The sequence below is a fragment of the Maniola jurtina genome, chromosome 26, assembly GCF_905333055.1.
Source record: "Maniola jurtina chromosome 26, ilManJurt1.1, whole genome shotgun sequence".
In the NCBI taxonomy this organism is placed as follows: Eukaryota; Metazoa; Arthropoda; class Insecta; order Lepidoptera; family Nymphalidae; genus Maniola; species Maniola jurtina.
Genome location: NC_060054.1, coordinates 5,329,975 through 5,355,873, shown reverse-complemented (window position 1 = coordinate 5,355,873; position 25,899 = coordinate 5,329,975). Strand labels below are relative to the sequence as shown.

Below are 25,899 nucleotides of genomic sequence, written 5' to 3'. Positions count from 1 at the left end.
GCTTATGGTGGAACGCGCTTGCCTAGAAGGCACCTATTCACTCTTCTTTACGCGATCGAATAGGTTAAAGATCTCCCACTAGGCACACAGGTGCCATGTTAATTCGCACGGGTTATATACATTTTTTTTTAAATAGTTTTTAAAGTCGGGTCAGTTTATCGATTAGAATCAAAGAAACAAATCTTTACTCTATATTATTATATTTAATTGTATCAATTTGCATCAAGGAACATAAATAAATTTATGAATGATTTCTAGGTCAGGAACTTGAAAACCTGTCGGAAGATGTATCTGGCCCAACCAGCTACTTGGAAAGACAAGCTACTTCTGAGTTAATTAGAGGAAGAATATTGAGAGACCAATTAGTTAGAAGGTTGCAATAGTAAATAAGTTTTTATTTCTGACCTAAGGGTCTTGGCACATTAGGAGCATAGGCTCAACGGTGACTCCGCTTCGACAACATAGAAATTCTCTTAAAATTCCGTGTAGTCTGTGTAATGTGCGGAGACCTTAAGGGGTCAGATTTCCAAAAATCCTTTTTTAGTGAGTGCCTTCTAGGCAAATGGTAGGAAGGTACCTACCATTTAGTTACTGGTTTATTTTATTGTAATAAATAATTTTATTTTTAAGAATTTTAATTAAAATAATGTGTCAATAAATAAAATTAATTCGAATAAGATAAAACCATTCTTTTATTACATAATCAGTCTTCAATTGTATTTTACATCATACATATTATTAGAAACCAGGAGCTTTAACTACCTATTAGCTTATTTAAACAAATATAGGCAGTCTATTTCACAAAGCATGCCACCCGCATGACATTTTTTGGCTAATTTAATAGCAAAAAAAAACCGTGCGAGTCAGACTCGCGCACCGAAGGGCATACTTGGGTATTTTTTCGATATTTTGCTCGATAAATCAAAAACTATTATACATAAAATTAAATAAAAATCTGTTTTAGAATGTACAGGTAAAGCTCTTTCATATGATACCCCACTTGATATAGTTATCTTACTTTGAAAATTAAAACACATTTTATTTTTTTTTTAGATAATGTAACCACAAATTCGGGGTTTTCAGATTTATTCCTGTACTTGTGCTATAAGACCTACCTACCTGCCAAATTTCATGATTTTAGGTCAATGGGAAGTACCCTATAGGTTTCGTTGACAGACAGACACAACGATGTGATCCAATAAGGGTTACTTTTTCCTTTTGAGGTACGGAACCCTAATTATTATATACTCTGTGAATGCATGCTACATAGAGTCAAAGAGTATATAAATAAACATGTGAATAAAGTATATATTTTTTTTCTATGACACTTAAATATACCTATCTTACTCATGCTAATCTAATCAAACAAATTAACTAATCTTATTAACTAAATAACAAATATAAATCAATCTTTACAAAACTTATTTGCTAACTTATCTAATATTTCTAAAGCTCTTAAACCTACTTTTTGCCACTCCCTCTGAGCCTGCACTTCCATCTCCCTAATTCTATTTTGCTCTCTTCTCATGTCCATGTAGTCCCTATGTTGTTCAATTTTAAATTTTCTCCAAGACTCTTCAGCTTGCAAAAAGTGTTGGGCTGCCTGCTCTGTGTGCGCTGGCCTTGCTTTTTGCCTTTGAATTCCTCGAGCTTGTGTTGGTCTTGCTCGGCGAGGTGAAGTTTGCCCAGATAGAGCAGGCTCTGGCGAACTTCGTGGACATGTGTAGAGGGCCTAGTTGGAGTGCGCATGCCTGGATCTGTAAAAATATGTTATAAAAGTTATGATAGTACTAGGTAATGATATTATTTAAAAAAAACTGTTTTAGAATGTACAGATGAAGCCCTTTTACATGATATGCCATTTGGTACAGTAATCTTACTTGGAAAATTGAAAATACTAATTATTTACTTGTTCATGACCACATTAAAATTTTTACTGTGATGTAACCACAAATTCGCGGTTTCCAGATTTATTCCTGTACTTGTGTTATAAGACCTACCTACCTGCCAAATTTCATGATTCTAGGTCCAAGGGGAAGTACCATATAGGTTTCAGACATGTCAGACAGCCAGACAGACAACAAAGAGATCCTAGAGTTCCTTTTTCCTTTTGAGATGCGGAACCCTAAAAATTGATACAGTCTAGATTAAAGAATTAATCTATTTTACCTTCTACTTGTGACTCCACAAATGTAAAAAGGGGAGTTGCAGGCCTTGCTTGAGGCGTTACAGCAGCTGGGGCAGTATATGAAGTTGATGGCCCCGGCTCATTCCGAGGTTGAGATCCTAAAATGTATATGTACCTATGTTATTTTGTTATTATGATTTATTCTTAGTTTATGTCAGTGATTTCTCTTATTTAGATAGAAAAGTATAGCTTATGTCTTACTTCTTTCTCTATAAAGCAAAGAGGCGGAGAAGATACAGCCCTCGTCGGTGATGGTGGCACTGGTGAGGTGTTTGTTATTACCACCTCTGGTGAAAGTGAAACTGCAATAAAAAATATTTCATGATCATACTGTTTATTATGATGATATGCTGATATTCCACAAACACAACTTACAATCTATGAATTGCTGCGTAACTAATGAAAGGAGTACCTTGCTCAGCGTTCATAGAGTCTGGCTCATTCTCATGAATCTCCTGTAAGTGAATATAATTTATGAAATACACTTAAAGTAAAATAATATACCAGCAGTTAGTGTAATATAAGAAGTTTAAACCTGTGACAAACCAGCCTCTCCCACAGCTAAGCCTGTCGCTATTTGCACCCCGATCAGATTTAAAACTCTTTGTTCTAAATCTGTCAGTCTACAATAAGTAGCAGCTCCACCACCAGTCCCACTAGCTGCTCTATGCAGGCGAGCAGCCTTTTTTTTGTATTGTTCTTAAAATCACTCCATACCTTAAATCATGCAAAGAAGCAAACGTTTTATATTAGGTATATTAGTGAACCACAACCTAGTTTTAAACAAAATAGGTGTTAAAATAAAGTAGGTTTTGAATAAAATATAAAAAAATTTACTAACTTTCTTCCATTTCTCAGTGGTTTTACTGTCTCCACTACCATCACTGTTAAGCAAGTGAGATAGTTCTTCCCACTTGCTTAAATGGGAGAGTCTACCTCTTGCATTCGCAGATGATGGTTTTGTTAGGACAAATGAAAGTCTGCTGGAAGCTTGAACTGTTTATTAGGTACGGAGCTAACATGGTCGACTATAAGAAAACATTACTTGTAGCCTCACACCACAAGAACTAGGTAGCGTCGCCGTCGGACATCTTGACAGACTTAACCATAGATTAGACCATAGACACTGGGTTGCCACTATTCAATTGTATTTATATTGTCCTGTTCACAGGTTTGCTGAGGTCTCCATGCCTAAAAAACAAATTAACTTGTTTAAAAGTTCACTCACAAATAAGTAAAAAACACTAAACACCATTATGAACTTTAATTCCACTTACTGCTCTATAAATGTCACCATCAAATCAAATTGCGACTGGCTTGTCTTCATTTTTATTATACTAGGTTATTAATTTAATTTAAAGAAAGCAAAATAAAAAATAAAATGATTTCTAGATCCCTACGTTCCGCATAAACATAAACAAACGATATAACCACTTTAATTTTGATAGACATCTACTTCCGCAAGACAACTTCATAGAAATGTCATTCTAAATTTGGTTGGGTTATAACACGACGCCATCGTAATACCAACATATGAAAAATAAAAAACGCTATTCACGGTGAGGGAACGCGTATGGGCTGGTTAGCTTCGATAGTAACACACACTCACTTGCACACGATTCTCGGTGCGTTTGACGTTAGCTCGATTAACGCGCTGGTGAAGTCATGCGAATAATTTTGTAGAATCTAGGTCCTATTTGCGATCTGAGAATATACCTCATTGTTGATGATACTCTGTAGACTCTGTAGTCATGAAGGTGCATCATCACTCCCTAGACACCTCAAGTATCTACTTTACTTAGTAGAAATTCAATTAAATATTTTTAACTAGCGACCCGCCCCGGCTTCGCACGGGTGTTCCGGGATAAAATATAGCCTATACGGATTCGGAAGAATCCCTCTAAGTAATGGTAAAAGAAATTTTGAAATCGGTCCAGTAGTTTTGGAGCCTATTCAATACAAACATACAAAGGTTTCCTCTTTATAATATTAGTATAGATTTGTTGCAGGAATAATTCTCTAGCACCGATAAACCAGTTATTGATGACTTTACGCTTCTATGCAACAGGAAGTCATCAATTGACTATGGGTGATTTCTTTGGAGTGAGCCGACCAATTGCAAATCGAGTCATCCATCGAGTGACTGCAGCTATAGCATGCCTAGAAATTCAAATTCAAATTATTTTTATTCAATTAAACTTTTACAAGTGCTTTTGAATCGTCAAAATAATCTACCACTGGTTCGGAATGCTGTTCCTACCGAGAAGAACCAGCAAGAAACTCGGCGGTTGCTCTTTTCAAATGTATAATTTACAATAATATGCCATACTGTATACAAGCAATTGCAGCGCCGTGTATTGCTGGAGCGAGTCAAATCCAAGCTTTTCTGTCATTTAGGGCGCTTTTAGTGTCACGCGGATTTGCTCACGCACGCGGGATTGGACCGCATGCGTAGCATCCGCAAAGAACAATTTCATATAGGTATCTATTGTAAAGCGTGATAAACGCACGCGGGACGCGGGGCGCTGTGCGGGGCGTCACCCCGGTGCGGGGTATCCGCATGCGTAAGCGCTGCCTACAACTTCAGTGCCCATTTTAGATTCGAGCGGGGCGCACGCGCCGTATTGTACTACCGAAATGAAAATCGATACAGAACGAGTAATCATTGAAGTTCATCTGCGGCCCGTTTTGTGGGATAAACGCAATGAATTATACAAAAACAGGGACGCGAGGGAGGCTGCATGGAGAGATATTTTGAAGGAATTGGCACCTAACTACGAAAATTTGAGCGAAGAGGAAAGAAAAGAGGCGGGTATGTGTTTGGTTCATTATTTTATTTATACAAGCATCATTACTTTATTAATATAAGCATAATTATTTAATTCACAAATAACATCAAAAACCTTCTAAAACCTTTTGAGTTTAGTTAATTAATTATATATCGGTGTTGCCAGGAGACTTTTCCTTCATTGATAAAGTAATCTGCAAATATATCTCTGATATTACTTGCCGACGTATTACTACTTTCAGTCTGCTGCCTGGGTAGTGGTCCCGTAAAACCATTTGTGACAAATGTATGGCTGACCTTGTAGCCATCCCGTTTCCTTATGAAATTGTGAAGTACACATGCCGTCTTGACTATTAATTGTGCTAGATCTAACTTGACATTCATGGATCTGTGAAATATTCTAAATTTATTTGACATAATTCCAAAAGTGCATTCTATGTACCTTCTAGCTCTGGACAGACGGTAATTAAATATTTTCTTTTTGTAAGGTAAATTATCACGAGCATAAGGCCGCATCACATGTGATGATAAACCAAATGCCTCGTCTCCCACTATCACGAACGGCAACTTTGCTCTTACACTAGATGGATAAGCTACTTCGGGGCAAATAATAGGCAACTCTTGCGGGTCAGGGATACCCAACGTGTTACTTTCCAGTTTCGTATACAATTGACTCCTTCTAAAGATGGTTGAATCGGCGTTGCTTCCACTGGTACCGACATTAATATATGTAAAATTATAATCAGCATCACACATTGCGAGGAGCACTACAGAATAATATTTCTTATAATTAAAATATAGTGATCCACTGTGCGGCGGCCGAATCACTCTTATATGTTTTCCATCAATTGCACCCAAGCAATTAGGAAAATTTGTATATGTGAGAAATCCCTCTGCGATTTCTTTCCATTTGATCCCATTAAGCTGTGGAATACATTCAGACTTTAGTTCAATCCATATTATGTAACAAACTTGTCTTACTATTTCGCTAATTGTTGCAATTCCAATCACATAGGAATAGTGTAGATCAGTGAATGTATTACCAGTTGCCAAATATCTGAAAACAAAAACAATATATTAATAATATGATAACATAATATATTAATAATGCTGACATCAGACATAAGACAGCATGCACCGCTCGAATTTTACTTCAGAAGAAAAATAAATACCCTTAAGGTGAAAGGGCACGGAAGTAGCTAGCGCTAGAAGTTTTTAATTCGTTTTAACTACAGTACTATAGCTACGTTAGATTTCTATGATTTGCCGAAAATTTTATCATAGGGGGGTATTTATGCAGTTATGGTTTCATATGAAAAGTTCGAAGTATAGTTATGTATCTCATATCTGCTAAAAGTGGCCACTTTTAGCAGATTTGAGACACATAACTATGCTGTAAATATTTTATAAGAAATCTTCTCTGTATAAATTAACCCCTATGGTAAAATTTCCGGCAAATGAAAGGAATCTAATAAATATATATAATATAATATAATGAAATATCGTTTATTTCAGGCAATATTTACATTACAAGATGTCCTCCTTCATGAAGGTTGACAGATGCAAATAAAGCAAATTTTTGTTAAAACAAATTAAAAACTTACAGCGCTAGTGACTTCCGGAAGTTTTCACCTTAATTTTGATGATGGCAAATTTTACTGTAACAAATAAACAAATTGCCCGATTCAATCCGGTGTTTTTCCAAAAATCCTTAAATGAAGTTCTAATTATTTTTGTAAAAAATGAATTATTTCGTCGATGTCTGCGCCGCGCCGCCCCGGCCGCGCCGTCTGCGTCTAGTATAAGATTCACTTTGCGCTATCGTTCGCGGCGAAATTGACCGGCCTGCGCCGGCCCGCCGTTTGCGTTGCGCCTAAGGGTACTTTTCCTTCAACTGCGGCCTTATTTTTCCACTCTGTATAGGTATATATATATTGCTTGATTTATCTAATGCTTCATGAGACAGTGTAAAGTTGACAACATGTGTGAATTAAGGAGGGCCTTTAATCGAATGCAGTTAAATTTCCAACTAATATCAGATTTGTACACACGGCCACAGATCAAGCTTCCCAAAACCAGTATAAACAGGACTCATGCGTTGTTTATTATCGTAGACGACTCGGCGCCCGGCGAGGCCCTAGCAAGTTCCGTTTATTGGTACTGGTTTTGGGTAACTTGATCTGAAACTGTGTGTACTTTTGCCACTTACTTATTATATTTTGTCATTTCAGACAAGAAAATACAACAACGCTGGCGAACAGCAAGGGACACTTACCAGAAAGACAAGATATCTGAAAAAAATCAGCCATCCGGCTCTGGGAGTAAGAAGAAGAAGAAGAAATATTCTTACTATGACATTTTGACTTTCTTAGACAGTACAACGGAAACTGCTGGAGAAGAGTCACTCTGTGAAGAAATGTCTGAACAAAGTAATTTAGAAACACCTAATGAGTCCACGCAACCAGATACTTCACGTCAAGAAAGTTCTCACCCAACATCAAAACAAAAACAAGTAAAATCTAAAAAGCAAGCACCATCTGAATTTGAGGCACAGTTATTAGAATGCTTAAAGTCTAATCAACTGGAGCTAGAAAGTGAGGATTTGGCTTTCTTTCAGTCTCTGCAGCCTTCATTAAAAAGATTCACTAGATATCAAAAACTAATGTTCAGAACAAAAGTGTTAAATATAGTTATGGAAATGGAAAGTCAAACACAACCTGCATACTACAGTCCCATACCTACAATAAGTTCTAGTGCTTTTACTGAGCTTGACAGTTTGTCACCGATAAATCAAGATTACCAAACCAATAGTATAATCCAGGATACTTCGAGTCTTAACGACAATGCTATTAGTTCTGCTGCAGTGAATGACAATGAAACTCTTATTTCGACTGAAAGCGGCCTGTTTAATATCACGTCTTATGACGTAATTTATACCCCAGCAACAACATCATCTACAGGCGAAAGTAATGTCAACGCTCAGGATACAAATTTACAAAGAAATGAATGATGTAAAATTTGATTTTTTAATTTATGAATAAAACTCTTTTTATTAAAATGAGTACGATTAACTTTTTTTCTCCAGTTTCTCTCTAATTGTTTGTTTAGTCATATGAGTGCGGTTGTACACACGGCACAGATCAAGTTACTCAAATCCAGTAAGGTGCGTTGGGGTAAGATCATAAATGGGGGAAGACCGTATTTGTTAAATATATTCCGAATTAGTACTTATTTTTCTAATCTGGCAACAAAGCGTGGGACGTCATTTTGTATTGCGCCACTTCCCAGTCCGTGTTGGTCGTTCCGACGCATCAGACGTCAGTTATGCGCGTCACACTGGAAGTGTCGTCTTAAATGATAATTTGTGAGATCCGGATTTACCCCAAAAACATTTTGCTGGTTTTTTTGGTGAGTATTATCAATTTTTTCAAATAATAAATCTTTGAGTTATTAGAATATGTGGTGTCTTGTGATATATCTGTTTGAAATAGGCTAAATAGAGCTGTAGGATGAGATCCGAACTTGTCCCAAGCAAATATTAACAGGTGAAGTACGGACTAAAAATAATCCGATCTTAAACTGCAGGGAAAATGCAAGTGGTTGTCAAACTTTATTTTAATCCGAACTTTAACCTCCGATGTTTCGTGGTGTTGCAATCTATCATTATGTTATATGTAGCTGAGCTGGTTGATAAACAAAATTTCTCATGAAGTTGTGTTTTGTATTTTGTTTATTTTATTATATGAAATTATTTATATTTTATCAGCTCTAATTATGTTTTACTAAAATAACCAATATTAATAGACTTTTAAGATGCCTTTTATGGGCGCAACATAAAATATACTGTATCTCCGTAATATATAAACTAACTTTATAGGTATACTAGCTGATGCCCGCGATTTCGTTCGCGTGGATGTAGGATTTTTAAGATTCTCGTGGGAACTCTTTGATTTTCCGGGATAAAAAGTACCCTATGTGCTAATTCAGGGTATAATCTAACTCCATTCTAAATTTCAGCCCAATCCGTCCAGTAGTTTTTGCGTGAAGGAGTAACACACACACACACACACACACACACACACACACACACACACACACACACACACACACACACACACACACAAACTTTTTCCTTTATAATATTAGTGTGATATATATACCTATAGTTAGTTTTATAAATCCATACTAATAATATTATAAATGCGAAAGTGTGTCTGTGTGTCTGTCTGTCTGTCTGTCTGCTACCTTGGCACGGCCCAACAGTGTAACCGATTCTGACGAAATTTGGTACAGGCTTAGCTTATGTCCCAGGGACGGACATAGGCTACTTTTAATCCTGGAAAATCAAATAGTTCCCACGGGATTCCTAAAAACCCATACGCTTAACGGATTTGTATGAAATTTGGTACCAAGGTAGCTTGCGTCCCTGTAATTGACATAGGTATTTATCCCGGAAAATCAGACAGTTCCCACGGGATCTACGGGACTAGTATACTCATAAAAGCATTTTCTTTGTAGGGTCATAATGCCGCGTCAGTACAAGAGAAAGTCACTGCGGGCAACATCGTATTCGCAGGAGGATTTAAGATTGGCAGTAGCACAAGTAAAAAGCGGAGAACTCTCTAATTATGCAGCATCAAAACTTTACGGTATCCCTACTTCTACACTTAATGACCATGTTAAGGGTAAAACAGGCTTACTAAGTCAATCACTTGGCCGGCCCCCTGCAATCCCTATAGAGATGGAGAATAAGCTGGCACATTGTCTTAGAACCTTAGAAAAATGGGGCTGGGGTTTATCTAGAACAGAAATTTTGGACATTGTTTCAGAATTCATTAGGGCAAACAAAATTATTACACCTTTTAAAAACAACCGACCTGGGCCAGATTGGTTCATCTTATTTCGGTTAAGACACAACCTGTCAATAAAAAAACCGCAATCTGTAGAGTATCTTAGAAAAAGAATGACGGATCCATTTGTGATTGCCGAATATTTTACTTTACTGAAAAAGACGCTACTGGAATTGGATATACACAATCCTGAGCAAATCTGGAACCTAGACGAGACATCGGTATGTCTAGATCCCACGAAAACAAAAGTTGTTGGAGGCAAAGGCCTTCCATGCACAAGGACTACACAAGGTTCGGGGAAAGAAAATGTTACAGTGTTAACAACCGTAAATGCGGCCGGCTCGAAATTGTCTCCTTTGATAGTTTTCAAAGGTAAATACATGTACAATGAGTGGATGAGTGCGAATCAAAAAGACAAATATGATTTTGAGATTTCTTATGCCGCCAGTAAACGTGGCTGGATGGAGACTGATATATTTTACAATTACATGAAGAGGATTGTCATTCCTGGTTTAGGTGAAAACCGGCCAGTTTTAATGATTTACGATGGTCACAGCACCCATGTTGATACCAGGGTCGTAGCATTAGCGAGTGAAAACAATATCACGATTCTTAAATTACCCGCCCATACCTCTCATTTACTCCAACCCCTGGATTTGGCGGTATTCAAGTCATTTAAAACAAGCTGGGATAAAAAGCTAGTGCAATGGCAACGACAAAACGTCGGCGTAAAATTACGTAAACAAACATTTTCGGAATTGTTTGCTGAAACGTGGCATCAAGTAAGTCCATTTGTGATCCAAAGTGGCTTTAGAAAGGGAGGTATTTACCCATTAAATGCAGATGTTATACCAGAAGAAAAGTATGATCCGGCGGCCTTAAGAAGATGGAAATATAAGGTGTCTCAGAACAAATCAAACGAGTTGAAAACACTGAAACAAATGTGCCTGGAAGTAGTAAATAAAAACATGTCTTGCAACTTTACTTCGACTACTCAGTTTGGTATAAGCAATTCGCAGTTTCCGCCGCAATACGAGACTTCATTTGAAGAACTACTTCTGCAAAAAGTTTCGCAACATTCTAAGAATGGCACTGGCTCTAATAAGACAGTCAAGTTATCACGTGCTGCAAAAGGAAGCGAAGTCATCACACGCACATACTTGGAGAAAATGAAAGAAAAAGAGGTACAGAATACACAAAATACTAATATGAACTCAATAGAAACATCTGCTTCTCTACCCAACGATAATGAAAAACCCGGCCCATCTGGCATATCAAACAAAAAACTTAAGAAAAAGAAAGAAACTCAAAAAACTAGAACTCAAGACAAGAAAGTAACGATTGATAAGACGAACGATCAAAAGAACACAATTATTACTAAAAAGGGAAAAGGCGTGGGCAAAAAGTCTAAGACTGTAATTGAAAGTCACACTCGGACGGATACCCTCGAAAGTCGTGGGAAAGATACAAATGAAAACACAATATGTCAGAATATATCGAATAGCACTAATCTGAATATACAAAATGCGGAAAATTGTTTCCAGAAAACTGGTAGGAATAAAACCAAACATGTACCTAAAAAACAAAGACTGAAAACAACATGTTTCAAAAAAACAATGAAAAAAATTAAACGACCTCCCAGTGTCACAACGACTTCTGAAAGTGGCGAAATAAGTATCCATAGCGACTCAGATATAATAGATGTGCTTAGTGATATTTTTTCAGAATCAGACTTTGTTCCTTATAAAGAGGAACAAGAATTATCAAGAACACTAGAAATGAACCAGATAATTTTGCAGAGAGATCAAGACATGGAGGAACTGCAGATAAATGAAATAGTAGAAGTGTTGCAAAAGGGTGAGAGAATGGAAGAGTTGCAGATTGAGGAGAAAGTGGATATCTTGCAGATGGATGGGAAAGTGAAACAGTTGCTGATGGATGGGAAAGTGCATGATAAGAGAGTGGATGACGAAATAGCTGATAAAAGAGAGAGAGTCACTATGTTATCTTCTGTTCGTTACAGACCTGAAAATAAACCTTTTATCGGGAAGTTACAGCTAAAAAAAATTGATTTAAATTTTGACGTAACCAATAAACGTCGCAAAGATACAAATGATGAAAGAAACAAAGAAAATAGACCAGCAAAAATACCTAGACGGTTGAATTTTAACGATGAAAGAAATGAAGAAAAGAAAAATACACATAAAAATGAAGAACTATCAGAAACAAAGATCAGAGAGGATAACATCTATCAAAAAGGAAATGAAAAAAATTCACTGGGTAATACTAAGATATATAACACTGGGGATACAGTTTTGGTTCGTTACTACACAAAATTTTGGAAATATTACGTCGGTGTTATTGAGCACATACATAATGAAACAGAAAAAAAGAAATATTCAATATGCTATTACAAAACCATTGGTAAAAAATACCATGTAAAATTTGTTATACCTAAACGTAGGGACCAAGACTGTGTGCCTGAAGATTCAATTGTGAAGCAAATAAAATTGCTTCAAATAAAAGAGAATCCGGGTGAATTTACACTATTAAATGTCGAAGACGCGATTTACTTTTAATTTTTAACCGACTTCCAAAAAAGGAGGAGGTTCTCAATTCGTCGGGATCTTTTTTTTTTATTTTTTATGTATGTTCCCCGATTACTCAAAGACCCCTGGACCGATTTGGAAATTTTTTTTTTTGTTTGAAAGGGTATACTGTGCAGGTGGTCCCATATAAATTTGGTGAAGATCTGATGAATATCTTCGGAGATGGAGAACAGAACTCCTCAATGGATAGGAGCAAATTGCTCGCGATCACTGTAATAGCTTAGTAAACAGTAGGGTTTTAACTGGGCACAGCATATTATAAGTACAGTGGGGCCACTAAAAATTGTGAAATAAAAAATTTTCAAAAGAAAAATAAAACCGACTTCAAAAACGACAAACACTAAAAAGTGAAAAATAACTTTTGTTTAGCTACACGTGTAATGCACCTAGGTATGAAGTCGGGCGAGCTTCACTCTTGGATTTCTAATTTTGTTTTAATATGCTCGCTCGACTTCATACCTAGGTGCATTACACGTGTAGCTAAACAAAAGTTATTTTTCACTTTTTAGTGTTTGTCGTTTTTGAAGTCGGTTTTATTTTTTTCAAAACAAAGTTAGTTATAATTAGGCTACAAAACAAAGGCTAGTTATAGTGTTTTTTTTTGATACTCAATTATTAATAAACAAGCATTTTTTGTCTAATGTTGATATTCAGAATTTTAATATTGTTCCAATTTTGAACTTTGTGTAATTTTTATCTCATTTTTGAGCATTACCATAATAAAAACAATTTCATATTTTGTTGCTATTTTAAGTGCGTTGGTCTTGTAGTAGTATGAATAATATTGTTAAAAATCTTTACTTCTCCCCAGGCACCAACGTACAAAGTTATGTTACTTACTAAGCAAGGACAACTTTTTATATTTACTTTTTAATCTACTTAGACTCTTTAGAAAATATTTCTAAAGAGTACAATTTTAAAGTCAAAATTATATTAATTAAAGGGTGATTGAATGTATCATGATAACAAACAACTTTCCCAAAGGAACATGGGTGAAAAAAGGAAAATATAATCACCGACCCATACAAAATACACGATCAGTTGATCGACTTATTATGGGAAGGCGAAGGTTTTTTTTTCGACCCATGTTCATTGTTCATACACTTTTCTATAGGCGACTAAGTAAAAGTCACCCTATGTAAAATAGGTTCTTAGATAAAGTTATTGTTGTACTTTCAGATAACATTTTGAAAAGTTTATTTTATTTTAATGTATAAAGACAAATAATTGGTCTCAATACCTAAGACTGATTAGAATTATAAATAAGCAGTTAAATAAAATTTTGATCAGCAATAAATTGTAAGGTTTTATTTATATATCCAACACATAAAAGTATAACCTATCCAACCTTTTTTTTTTTTAAATTTGACTGCAAAAAGTTTATCAGGATCAGGAACACGAAAGTTTGAGAGTCACTGTAATTTGAGATTTGGTCTAATGGGGTAAGATCGGACGTCCGAAACAAAAAAAAAACAAAAGTACTGTTCCAGGTGACTTTATTAGAATATAAAAAAATCCAAAGATAATCTTGTAGGACGTATAAGAACGGATATTCTCTTTCTATGAACCCTGTGTTCTAAGCCACAATGGCGATTTTAGAAGGTAGTCCGATCTTTACCCATGAATGTCCGATTTTTCCCAAGGCTTTAAAATTTTATTCATATTTTAAACACCCAGTAAACAGTAGTTGTTTCATTTATAACTAGATGAAAAACATTCTATCTGTAGCTTATTTATTAACAATCAATTTTCACTATAATTCATTGTGATAACTATTGTAACTTTCGTGTAAAATAAATTTGGCCAACATCTTCCGAATACAACGAAAAACCGTCCGAACTTACCCCAACGCACCTTATAAGCGGGACTCCGACGGGTTACCTAAGTATGATAATACGCAAGGCGCGAGTTCCATTTATGCTGGTTTTGGGTAACTTGATCTGTGGCCATGTGTACTTTATCAGATAAAAAAAAGGATTGTGTATGTAGGTTGAACGTACCAATCCCAAACCAATTAAGGACTTTTTTTGACTTTAAATTACTGTCATGTGCAAACCTATAACTTTTATCTATATTATAATAAGTAGCGTGTGATGAAAGGTAGGAATGATTCCACTTTAATGGCGACATTTTATGAGTGAAATAATCTTATTTAATGAAATTTCAACATGAAATTGAATGAAATTATGAACAATGAAATTTCAGAGTACATGACAAAATTTTTTTTTTGCACATGTAAATTTACACATGACAGTAATTTGAAGTCAAAAAACGTTTATCCTACCTGTTCAAATCCCTTTCCACTAAATCATAGCAGGAAATTAAATATTTAAAATTTAAAACTTACCTTAATGTAATAGCGAGCCTCTCAATCGGTTGTATTGTAATCCTTCGTAAACTGCTTTTTTGTAGCTTATTCTCAATTTTACACAACAGTTCATCAAAAGAACGAATGGACATTCGAAAGTAATTTTTAAATTTACGTTCATTATTTTGTAGTTTTCCAAAGCGTGTAACAAACGCCCCAGCAAGAAGCCTATTTTCAAGAAAGGGATCAACATGTACTCTTGTCTTCTTGTTTCGTCGTTTGTAAAGTATGTAAGCGACACATATTCTTCTGACATTGATCATTTTTGAACACGTCTATACCGTTACGCAGCCCGTAGAAAACTGAAACTCATGCTGCGTATGATCCGCAGCGTGAAATTTTACGCATGTGATAGATTATTATTTTAAAATAAGAAATTTATTCTGTGATTTATGAGGAATAGTTAATTATTGAAGTATGTAAACACTGTTTACTATTAAATTAGGTAGCAATAATTGTAAAAAGGGGTGGCAACACTTGTTTATCTTGTATTCGTACTTATTATGATGGTAATAGGCTGATTATCAAGATTAGCTATACTCTTTTATTTTTGTTACTAAAATATGTATAATTGAAAAACAGAGAAAAGTGTAGACATTATTAGAATAAATAATTATTAATTTTGTGATGTAATGTGTAGTTAATTTATGTTTCAAGAAAATAATGTGATTCAAGAATAGAACAGTTGACTATTATAGAGTTCCGACAGAAACTTTCAAGTTACACGTCATTGCTACTTAATTAAATTATAATAATGTTTTAAATAGAGAAAACTATTTGTTAATTATTAGAATAATATCTTATGATCTTTAAGAATAATTTTGTGTAATGCTGTACTATAATTGTGAATTAAAATACCTCAATTGACTTATGACTTGTGTGTACTTTTGATAAATAACTTTAAACTAAATATTGTATTAACTTGATAATGGTTTCAATTATTAATATTAATGTTAACTAGTGCCTGGAAACATATAATTGTTAGTAATTCAGCCTAATTGTTTACTATGAACAGAATATTGTGTTATGTTGTCAGCTTGGTATAAGGAAAATGTAGAGGGAACAAAGAAAGATAGTAACCTATATAAACCACTGTTGGGGTGAGAGTAGTTAGTTTTTGTGCAACGAGCCTCCTCGAATAAAGATAAGTATTCTTACTGTATCTCTCTGTATTTGATTGTTATAAATTGTGTTATGTATACCTAATAATGTACCTAATAATTTCCGTGGAAACTCATCTTAACTGTGTAATTGTTGTGTACCCATTTTAACTCGTTGATAAACCAATCCAATGAATCATTGAAAAATATAAAGAGTGTTAATTTTGTACATCGTTTCATTCCTTCTCTTTGCTAGTTTTGCCTAAAATAATTAAATTATTTACTCTCAAATAGCATCTAATTAAAGTTAGTACACTAGGGTTTTATTTCTTTGCTTTAATACTTGTGATTTCTAAATATAGAAATGTAGTTCTTTATCTGCCTAAGTAAATAAAAGTTCGTAGCTTATTCATCGTCATGATCAACCATTTGTCGGCTCACTACTGAGCACGGGTCACTTCTCAGAGTGAGAAGGTTTAGGCCCTAGTCTGCCACGCTGGCCCAATGTGGATTGGTAGACTAAAATAAATTACATAATAACTATTAAAGTACCTTATAAATTGTAGCTCTACCTGAAATTTTTTAATATCAGAAGTGGGATACGAATTATTTATGGCAATGGAAACCTAATAGCATTTTTGTTACACAGGTCTTGAAAAAACGAGGGACAATGAATCTCAACCACGAGCAGCTGCAAGAAATCTTGAAGAGTATACGTGACTCGTTAACATCCAATCAACGCAGCGATGACATCGCGCTGCCTATTTTTGATCCTGAGAAAAGCGACAACGGGGCTGAGACCTGGTGCAAAAGCATCGAGTTACTCGGCACCGAGCTTGGATGGAGCAGTATTCAAAAAGCAGCTAAAGCAGGTAAGGCCCTCCGAGGGTCTGCTTTATCTTGGTTTGAGTCATGGGAGCCCGAACAAGGTAGAAATTGGGAGAATTTTAGCAAAGATATTATTGCATTATATCCTGAAAAGAAAAATCTTTCGGAAAAATTATCAAAGGCTGTATTGTATTCGTCGGATTCAAGTGATTCGTATTGTGATTATGCAAGAGAAAAGTTAAGACTTTTACAGAGTTGTAAGATTAATTTTTCTGAAAATCAATTAATTGAGCTTGTGTGTGGGGGAATTCGGGAACCAAATATTAAAATAACTTGCCATAATACTTCCGTTACTAACACGTCGGAATTAATAACTTTGTTTTCTACATTTTCGAAACAAACAAGAAAACGCCCATTAGAAAATAATGCCGATAATAGTGCCGGGCCTAGTATTCCAAAGCGAGTTAAAACTGATAAGGACCGTACTTGTTTTTCTTGTGGAAAATTAGGCCATATTTCCTCTCAATGTTTACAAGGAAATAAAAATCTTTCTTCTTCTTCAGACGGTAAAGAAGTTGTAAAAAAGACTAAAAATCTTTACTGTGTATTTTGTAGCAAGGAGGGTCATTCCATTGATTTTTGCTTTCACAAAAAACGGATCGATAAGGAAACTGCTGCTAAACAACTATGACAATTAACTGAGATTACGATCAATAACTACACGATTAACTGTTTACTTGACACGGGGGCTAGTTGTAGTATCATTAAATATTCAATTGCCAAGTGCCTTGATTGTAATATATCGCCTTGTTTTTTTACTATTGATGGTATAGGTAACGGAAAAATAAACGTAGAGGGGAAAATAACAGTTCCTGTTAAATTTGAGGAAATTTGTCTCGAGTTAGATATTTACGTCGTAAAAAATAATGATTTCAAATATGATTGTATAATAAGGCGCAATGCGATGTTACATCCGGACGTAGCCATTGTTACAGATTCAAATGGAAGTAGATTAATTCGAAATACAGAGATTCGTGTAATTCAACAAGAAGTTAATTTACTAGAATATCAATGCGGTAATAACAGTTTATCCCAATTATCTGATAGGATCCAACATCTTGATTCTAATCTAAGGGAAAGTATTTTAAAAATTTTTACGAAATATCCGTCCATTATACCGTCTAACGGTAATTTGAGTACCGTCAGAACGGGAGAATTAAAAATTAGATAAAAAAAAGATGAAGTAATCAATTACCGCCCGTATCGGTTAGCTGCAGTGGAACGAGAAAAGGTTAAAGAAATAATAAAGGATTTGTTAAATAACAATATAATTCAGGAGAGTACATCGGACTATGCGAGTCCCATATTATTAGTGAAAAAAAAGGACGGAAATGATAGAATGTGCGTAGATTATAGAGCCCTAAATAAAATAATTTCCTTTGCCCCTTATCGAGGATCAGATAGATAAGCTAGGTAAATCAAAATATTTTATTTCAATCGATATGAAAAACGGGTTCTACCAAATACCTATTGCACCAGACTCTGTTAAGTATACTGGATTTGTCACGCCAGATGGGCATTTCGAATTTGTGAAAATGCCTTTTGGAATTTGCAATGGCCCATCTGTCTTTCAAAGAGCCATAACTAAAGCTGTACGACATCTTAAATTTTTACTTGTTTATGTAGATAATTTAGGTTCTTTTTTAGTAGTAATTGGTACGATAGGATCAGATAAGGTTACGGGGTTCCGACTTAAATTATCTACATCAACAACTGAGATTTTCAATCCGGAATCTAAGGAGATCATTAATGTATTAATACCAACTAACTCATGGTTAGAAATCGCACAACAAAAGGATGATGAAACTCAGTCATTGATTGAAAAAGTACAGGCGGGCGAATTGGATACTAACCAATACTTAGTTAAAAATAATTTATTATACTACAAAACTAACTCCGATGGTAGGGCAAGGTTGTATGTTCCCAAAGGCAGCAGATTAAGCATTTTACGTTTATTTCACGATGAAAATTGTCATGTAGGTTATGATAAAACCTTTCAAAAACTTTCTGAGTCTTTTTGGTTTCCAGGACTAACAAGTTTTATTAAAAAGTATCTTTCTCATTGTTTAGTTTGCACAGAGCGTAAATCACATACAGGGCCCAAACAAGGCATGTTATACCCAATAGAAAAAAACTCCTATACCTTTCCATACGGTACATTTAGATTGTACGGGTCCTTTTCAACAATCTAGTGCCGGCTATAAATACATTCTTATGATTATAGATGGTTTCACAAAGTATTGTATTTTAAAACCATTGAAGTCAATGGGTGGTGATGAAATGGTCAATAATGTGCGAGAATCGTTAACTCTATTTAGCACCCCTTCACTAGTCATTACAGATCGCGGTACAAACTTTTCATGTAAACTATTACAAACATTGTTTAGAAGTTGGCAAGTTGAACATCATATGATAACTACTGGCACTCCACGTGCTAACGGTCAAATAGAGAGGTATGTCAAAACTATAATAGATATGTTAACTACGTCATGTAATACGTCAGATTGGCCAAACGGTTTATGGAAAGTTCAATTATCACTCAATTCAACTATACAAAAATCTACTGGTTTTGCTCCTATTCGTTTATTGGTTGGGCTTAATGGTAATATACCTTGCATACAGGCTCGATTGAATGATGTGACTGATAATGGTAATGATGTACAAAAAGAATTAGTAGATGTTCGTGCTGAGCGTTTACTAGCTCACCAACGACTAGTCAATGTAGCTAGTGATTTTAAAAAGCGTTTTGATTTATCCAGGCGAGATAATATAGTATATAACATTGGGGACGTAGTCTATGTTAATCAGGATCACAGACGGCATGATAAATTAAGAGCCAAATTCAAAGGTCCATATGAAATTATCAATATTTTGGAAAATGATCGATTTTCTTTAAAAGGGAAAGGAAGTTTAAAGGATATTATAATTGCCAAGGAAAAGTTAAGACGTTGGCCTGGTGAATGGATAGATCAAAATGTCTTGGTTGAAGATTATATTGAAAGTAGTGAATAAAAAAGTATGTCGATGACCAGTGATAGATTGTAATTTTTAGTAAAAAAATAAATGCTATAGCTTTAAAACCACTCGTGTTAAAAGGATATTATAAAATGTTGCTATAAAACGAATGGTGTTAAAGGATTTTTAAAGGAAGTTTATTATTTAGTGGTGCTTCAAAAACCAATGGTATTCATGGCTATTTTCTGGTGCTGCTTGAAAACCAATGGTGTTTAAGGCCATGGAGTATCACATATGTACTGTGGTAAGAAATAAAAACTTGTCAATTTTTTTTTATTGGAATTAATGGTGGAGTGATTTTGGATTTCACACACATTGAAAGTAAGGAGTAAATGGTAGCCACAGACATGTTGATTTTTCACTGTGTCATGAGTTATTATTGTCCTTATGTGAAAAGTTGTTTTTTTTTTTGTCGTTATGCTTCGAGAGCGAAGCACGGTCAGTTTGGCCGTGATAGATTATTATTTTAAAATAAGAAATTTATTCTGTGATTTATGAGGAATAGTTAATTATTGAAGTATGTAAACACTGTTTACTATTAAATTAGGTAGCAATAATTGTAAAAAGGGGTGGCAACACTTGTTTATCTTGTATTCGTACTTATTATGATGGTAATAGGCTGATTATCAAGATTAGCTATACTCTTTTATTTTTGTTACTAAAATATGTATAATTGAAAAACAGAGAAAAGTGTAGACATTATTAGAATAAATAATTATTAATTTTGTGATGTAATGTGTAGTTAATTTATGTTTCAAGAAAATAATGTGATTCAAGAATAGAACAGTTGACTATTATAGAGTTCCGACAGAAACTTTCAAGTTACACGTCATTGCTACTTAATTAAATTATAATAATGTTTTAAATAGAGAAAACTATTTGTTAATTATTAGAATAATATCTTATGATCTTTAAGAATAATTTTGTGTAATGCTGTACTATAATTGTGAATTAAAATACCTCAATTGACTTATGACTTGTGTGTACTTTTGATAAATAACTTTAAACTAAATATTGTATTAACTTGATAATGGTTTCAATTATTAATATTAATGTTAACTAGTGCCTGGAAACATATAATTGTTAGTAATTCAGCCTAATTGTTTACTATGAACAGAATATTGTGTTATGTTGTCAGCTTGGTATAAGGAAAATGTAGAGGGAACAAAGAAAGATAGTAACCTATATAAACCACTGTTGGGGTGAGAGTAGTTAGTTTTTGTGCAACGAGCCTCCTCGAATAAAGATAAGTATTCTTACTGTATCTCTCTGTATTTGATTGTTATAAATTGTGTTATGTATACCTAATAATGTACCTAATAATTTCCGTGGAAACTCATCTTAACTGTGTAATTGTTGTGTACCCATTTTAACTCGTTGATAAACCAATCCAATGAATCATTGAAAAATATAAAGAGTGTTAATTTTGTACATCGTTTCATTCCTTCTCTTTGCTAGTTTTGCCTAAAATAATTAAATTATTTACTCTCAAATAGCATCTAATTAAAGTTAGTACACTAGGGTTTTATTTCTTTGCTTTAATACTTGTGATTTCTAAATATAATGGGTGATTCATTTAGAGGTACTTTTTGTGGTGGGGATTTAATTGCAGATCGCGCATGCGTCGTGTCAAATGAAGTGGCATTCCTGTTCAGTAGTGTTTGACATTTCACAATCGAAATACTTAGCTCGTCACAGCGTCTTCAAATTGTTCAACTTTATTTACGAAAATGGGCGTTCTACGAGGAATGTGTATCGAGCGCTTGGAGCAACTTATGGTCCACATAATCGGCCTACCGAACGCACAATTCGCTCTATTATCAGTATGTTTGAGACCCAATTTTCACTATTGGATAATACTCGACCAAATAGACCACATCCAGCACGTAGTGAAGGAAATATAGGGACGGTAGCGGCGAGCGTACGCGAAGACCGAAAAGTGTCGATTCGTCGCCGTTCTGAAGAGCTTGGCCTGTCGGATTCAACAACGTTGTCGTATTCAACAGACTATTTGATACCTGAAATTGAAGCCCGTGGTCTCAACGAAATTTGGTTCCAATAAGATGGTGCCATTTGCCATACAGCCCGTGAAACCATGGCTTTACTGCGAGAACGATTCGGCGAACACATCATTTGACGCTTTGGACCAGTAAATTGGCTGGCTAGATCATGTGACATCACACCTCTTGCCTTTTTTCCTTTGGGGCTATGTAAAGTCCAAAGTCTACATGGATAAGCCAGCTACGATTTACGCATTGGAGACCAATATTACTCGAGTCATTGGCCAAATACTTCTCGAAATACTCACACGAGTCATTAAAAATTGGAACTTCAGAAGGGACCATGTTAACCGTAGTCACGGACAACATTTAAAAGAAATTATCTTTTAGAAATAATTGTAAAGAATGGTCCTTTTGTATGATAATAAAGATTACAAAATAAAATTGAATTTATTCTTTTATTTTTTTAAATTTAAAAAAATACCTCTAAATGAATCACCCTTTAGAAATGTAGTTCTTTATCTGCCTAAGTAAATAAAAGTTCGTAGCTTATTCATCGTCATGATCAACCATTTGTCGGCTCACTACTGAGCACGGGTCACTTCTCAGAGTGAGAAGGTTTAGGCCCTAGTCTGCCACGCTGGCCCAATGTGGATTGGTAGACTAAAATAAATTACATAATAACTATTAAAGTACCTTATAAATTGTAGCTCTACCTGAAATTTTTTAATACATGCGGTCCAATCCCGCGTGCGTGAGCAAATCCGCGTGACACTAAAAGCGCCCTTACATAATCTTCGATTGTATAATAGCTTTTTTTCAGGAGCATACTTTTAATAGATTTTTTAAACTTGTGTAAAGGCAAGTCTAAAATTGATTGTGGAATTCTATTATAAAATATTACACTCATTCCCACAAACGACTTTCCCACTTTCCTGAGGCGGAGCGTAGGCCGGGACTATATTAAGTTCCCGCAAACTGAAGTAGACATAAGGAAAACTCAAGTGGAATTCTATAACATCGCAAAGTTTCCAAAAGTAATTGGTGCTTTGGATTGCACGCACATAAGAGTAATATCACCAGGAGGCGACCACGCCGAAACCTACAGGAACAGAAAAGGCTATAAGTCAGCTAATGTGCAAGCCATTTGCAATGCGAAATTGTTGTTAACTGACCTAGTAGCGAGGTGGTCAGGATGTTCTCATGATGAAAGGATATTTAGTGCATCTAAGAGACATGCTATGTTTGAATTGGGAACCCACCGTGACTTTGTACTTGTTGCAGACAGTGGGTACATGAACAGAGAATATGTAATGATGCCATTGGATAGAGTTTCTTCACCAGCAGAATCTCTATATAATGAACCCCAAATTAGAAACCCAATCGAAAGGTTTTTTGGGGTTTGGAAAAAGCGTTTTCCTGTAAAAATACTACTTTCTGGGCTCCATCGCAATGGTACACAGTTTTTCAGACGGCAAGAAAAAATCCAAATCCTTTTGATGTTGAGAAATTGAATCACACAGACTTCAAGAGATGGGACCTTCTCGCTGACAAATACTTCGTGGGTAATCTTGTCGGCAAGATTAGTACAAGTGTAAATTAAAAATTTATAACACCCCCGACGATCCAAAGTATTTGAGTTTTCCAAAACATCATTTTCAAATAAATAATTATATATTTAGACAACGTCCATCTTGACATTTGTCTATTGACATAATATTATGAACCTAATGGTTATCTAACCTTCTTTTCTACAAGAAAACTAGAAAAGAGCTGATAACTCTTAAACGGCTGAACCAATTTTTTTAGATTATAGCTAAGAACACTCTCGATCAAGCCACCTTTCAAACAAAAAAAATAAATTAAAATCGGTTCATTCGTTTAGGCGCTACGATGCCACAGACAGATACACAGATGACACACAGATACACAGATACACACGTCAAACTTATAACACCCCTCTTTTTGGGTCGGGGGTTAAAAAGAAAAAGTCGCCACTTTTGCCGCCAGCGAAAAATTGGCTCTTGTTGAAGTCGTCGAAAGACACTTCAACATTGTCGAGAATAAAAAAAAGGGACGCGGCTTCAGTGGCTGAAAAGCGTGAAGAGTGGCGCAAAATAGCCACTGAATTTAATACCGTGTCCTGCCCTCACCCCAGGGAGTGGGAGGTCCTAAAAAATTGCTGGGAAAACCTGAAAAAAAGGCGATAAATAAATCATAAGGCGAAAGGCTTCAAAATCAGCACTTTTTGGGAACATGTATGTGCATTTTATTATAAATCTTGTAATGTGTACACAATATACCCAACTTGTAGACAATAAACCCAATTAATGTAATAATTTAAGCTTAACTTCTTAAAATAAAGTAAAAAAGTCAAAATAAGTTGCAAACAATATTAATGTGAATTAATTTATGATTACAATTAAAAGATTTTAATCTTTTTATATGCTTTATAAATATTCACTCTGTAGATTGTTTGTCCAACATGACTTATAATAACAACCTTACTACAACAACAAGATTAATTATAATTATTTACTTATTGCAGGTGGAGGACCACCAAAAAAGATCATTGACGATCCTGCCATTGAACGCGTGCTGCAGTTAATTCAGACAAGAGTGTCAGGCTTTGTTAATGAGTGTGACTCTGATAACATTCAGGTTATAGGTAGGTATTAATTTTATTGAAATACTAGCTGATGCCCGCGACTTCGTTCGCGTGGATGTAGTTTTTTAAAAATCCCGTGGGAACTGGGGATAAAAAGTAGCCTATGTGCTAATCCAGAGTATAATCTATCTCTATTCTTAATTTCAGCCCAATCCGTCCAGTAGTTTTTGCGTGAAGGAGTAACAAACATACACACACACACACACACATACAAACTTTCGCCTTTATAATATTAGTGTGAAGTGTGATAAGTATGTATAGTCCTTTGTTCCCATGTTTCTTTAAACGTTGTTGTTTGACAAAGATACCATGTTTTGTTGCGAAGCTGTCTTTATTTTTGTATGTTTATTACTTTTTTAAATGTTAACACTTTCTGTCAAAAGTTGACAGCGTTATGAAAGAAAGAGACAAAACAGTGTTTTAGCTAAAATAGGTTTATTAAGCGATTCGTGTTTTTATTAGTAAGGGGGTTAATTTTGATTTTTCTTGATTAAAAAGTATTAACAAAAACTCCTTTTTTATTTCAAAAAACATCACACTATCTGCTCGTTAGTAAATATGAAATGACGAGCTATATCTTTTAAATCTACCATTTAGTGTAAAATTATAGCAGGGTATACTGTAATAGGCTTCTTAGTATGTTTCTTTTGGGGCCACAGTTGTACAAAGGTTTTTTAGCAGGCTAAATAACTTTGGGCCTATGACACTTAGGAAAACCGTCTTCCCACCGGACAGCTTCTGATTACACTCCAAAAACATTTCAAAACGTTCTATGTAATCACTAAACTACTCACTTTCTCATAATCCATATTTTTGATATACATATTTCCTGCCATCTTTCACCTTCACTGTTTCCCTCTTCCTTAGTCCTGGCTGAGTGGCCTTTTAGAATCGCCTCAATCGCCTCGGCAGCCCACCCATCCGTCGCTGTTGGGTCGACTCCCGACCCTAGACCTCCTGGAGTTCGCGGGAGAGCTGCCAGACTGGATGGCCTTCTCAGCCTTATTTGACAGTCTGGTGGACTCCCGCTGGGATCTGACACCCAGCCAAAAAATGGCCTACCTCCTGGCCTTTCTTGAAGGGGAGGCCACTTGAACGTAGCCGTAGAAAGGGCTATGAGGATGAAAATTAAAGTTATAGTCTGTTATTGAAGCTGCGATCAGAGGATATTCCCGAGTTAAAGTCGTGGCTCGAGCGCAGTAAATATAAATGGTTGTCACACGATGTCACTAACGAACCGTGTACAATTTTGAGTCACGAAGTATTGAGTAAAATAATTAAACTAACACAAAATGCTGTCTATGAAACCAGTGATATTACCAATCACGAACAAGTCACATTCTGTTTTCGTTACGTGGACTCAAAGCTTAATATACATGAAACATTTTACGGACTCTATGAAACGCCGTCAACCAAATCTGAAAC

General features: G+C 35.2%; 4 protein-coding genes and 1 pseudogene across 4 annotated transcripts in view; 2 read left to right on the top strand and 3 right to left on the bottom strand.

The window, feature by feature from the left end:
• LOC123878575 (protein ANTAGONIST OF LIKE HETEROCHROMATIN PROTEIN 1-like) overlaps positions 1–4,781 on the bottom strand; it is a 151,832-nt gene extending 147,051 nt beyond the window's left edge. The window contains exon 1 of the mRNA XM_045925848.1: positions 4,648–4,781. The gene's annotated coding sequence lies outside the window, so the exon portion shown is untranslated. The remainder of the gene's footprint in view (positions 1–4,647) is intronic.
• Positions 1,350–4,013, bottom strand: LOC123878452 (annotated as a pseudogene).
• Positions 4,774–8,038, top strand: LOC123878578. The gene is made up of 2 exons (XM_045925851.1): positions 4,774–5,000; positions 7,208–8,038. Exons 1-2 carry the CDS (start codon positions 4,826–4,828, stop codon positions 7,984–7,986), a joined length of 954 nt encoding a protein of 317 aa, XP_045781807.1. The 5' UTR covers positions 4,774–4,825; the 3' UTR covers positions 7,987–8,038.
• Positions 5,002–22,593, bottom strand: LOC123878574 (protein ANTAGONIST OF LIKE HETEROCHROMATIN PROTEIN 1-like). The gene is made up of 3 exons (XM_045925847.1): positions 22,542–22,593; positions 14,783–15,151; positions 5,002–6,033 (listed from the first exon to the last, which is right to left on the bottom strand). The coding sequence occupies exons 2-3, from the start codon at positions 15,064–15,066 to the stop codon at positions 5,115–5,117; spliced, it is 1,203 nt and encodes a 400-aa protein (XP_045781803.1). The 5' UTR covers positions 15,067–15,151; positions 22,542–22,593; the 3' UTR covers positions 5,002–5,114.
• Positions 8,133–12,454, top strand: LOC123878569. The gene is made up of 2 exons (XM_045925843.1): positions 8,133–8,384; positions 9,495–12,454. The coding sequence occupies exon 2, from the start codon at positions 9,502–9,504 to the stop codon at positions 12,403–12,405; it is 2,904 nt and encodes a 967-aa protein (XP_045781799.1). The 5' UTR covers positions 8,133–8,384; positions 9,495–9,501; the 3' UTR covers positions 12,406–12,454.
• Positions 22,594–25,899: the final 3,306 nt, after the last annotated feature.

Coding starts and splice junctions, on each gene's coding strand:
- LOC123878569 (XM_045925843.1), top strand. CDS start 9,502: ATGCCGCGTCAGTACAAGAGAAAGTCACTGCGGGCAACATCGTATTCG.
- LOC123878574 (XM_045925847.1), bottom strand. CDS start 15,066: ATGATCAATGTCAGAAGAATATGTGTCGCTTACATACTTTACAAACGA. Junction 6,034..14,782: donor AGGCTCGCTATTACATTAAG/GTAAGTTTTAAA, acceptor TTTTGTTTTCAG/ATATTTGGCAACTGGTAATA.
- LOC123878578 (XM_045925851.1), top strand. CDS start 4,826: ATGAAAATCGATACAGAACGAGTAATCATTGAAGTTCATCTGCGGCCC. Junction 5,001..7,207: donor AGAGGAAAGAAAAGAGGCGG/GTATGTGTTTGG, acceptor TTGTCATTTCAG/ACAAGAAAATACAACAACGC.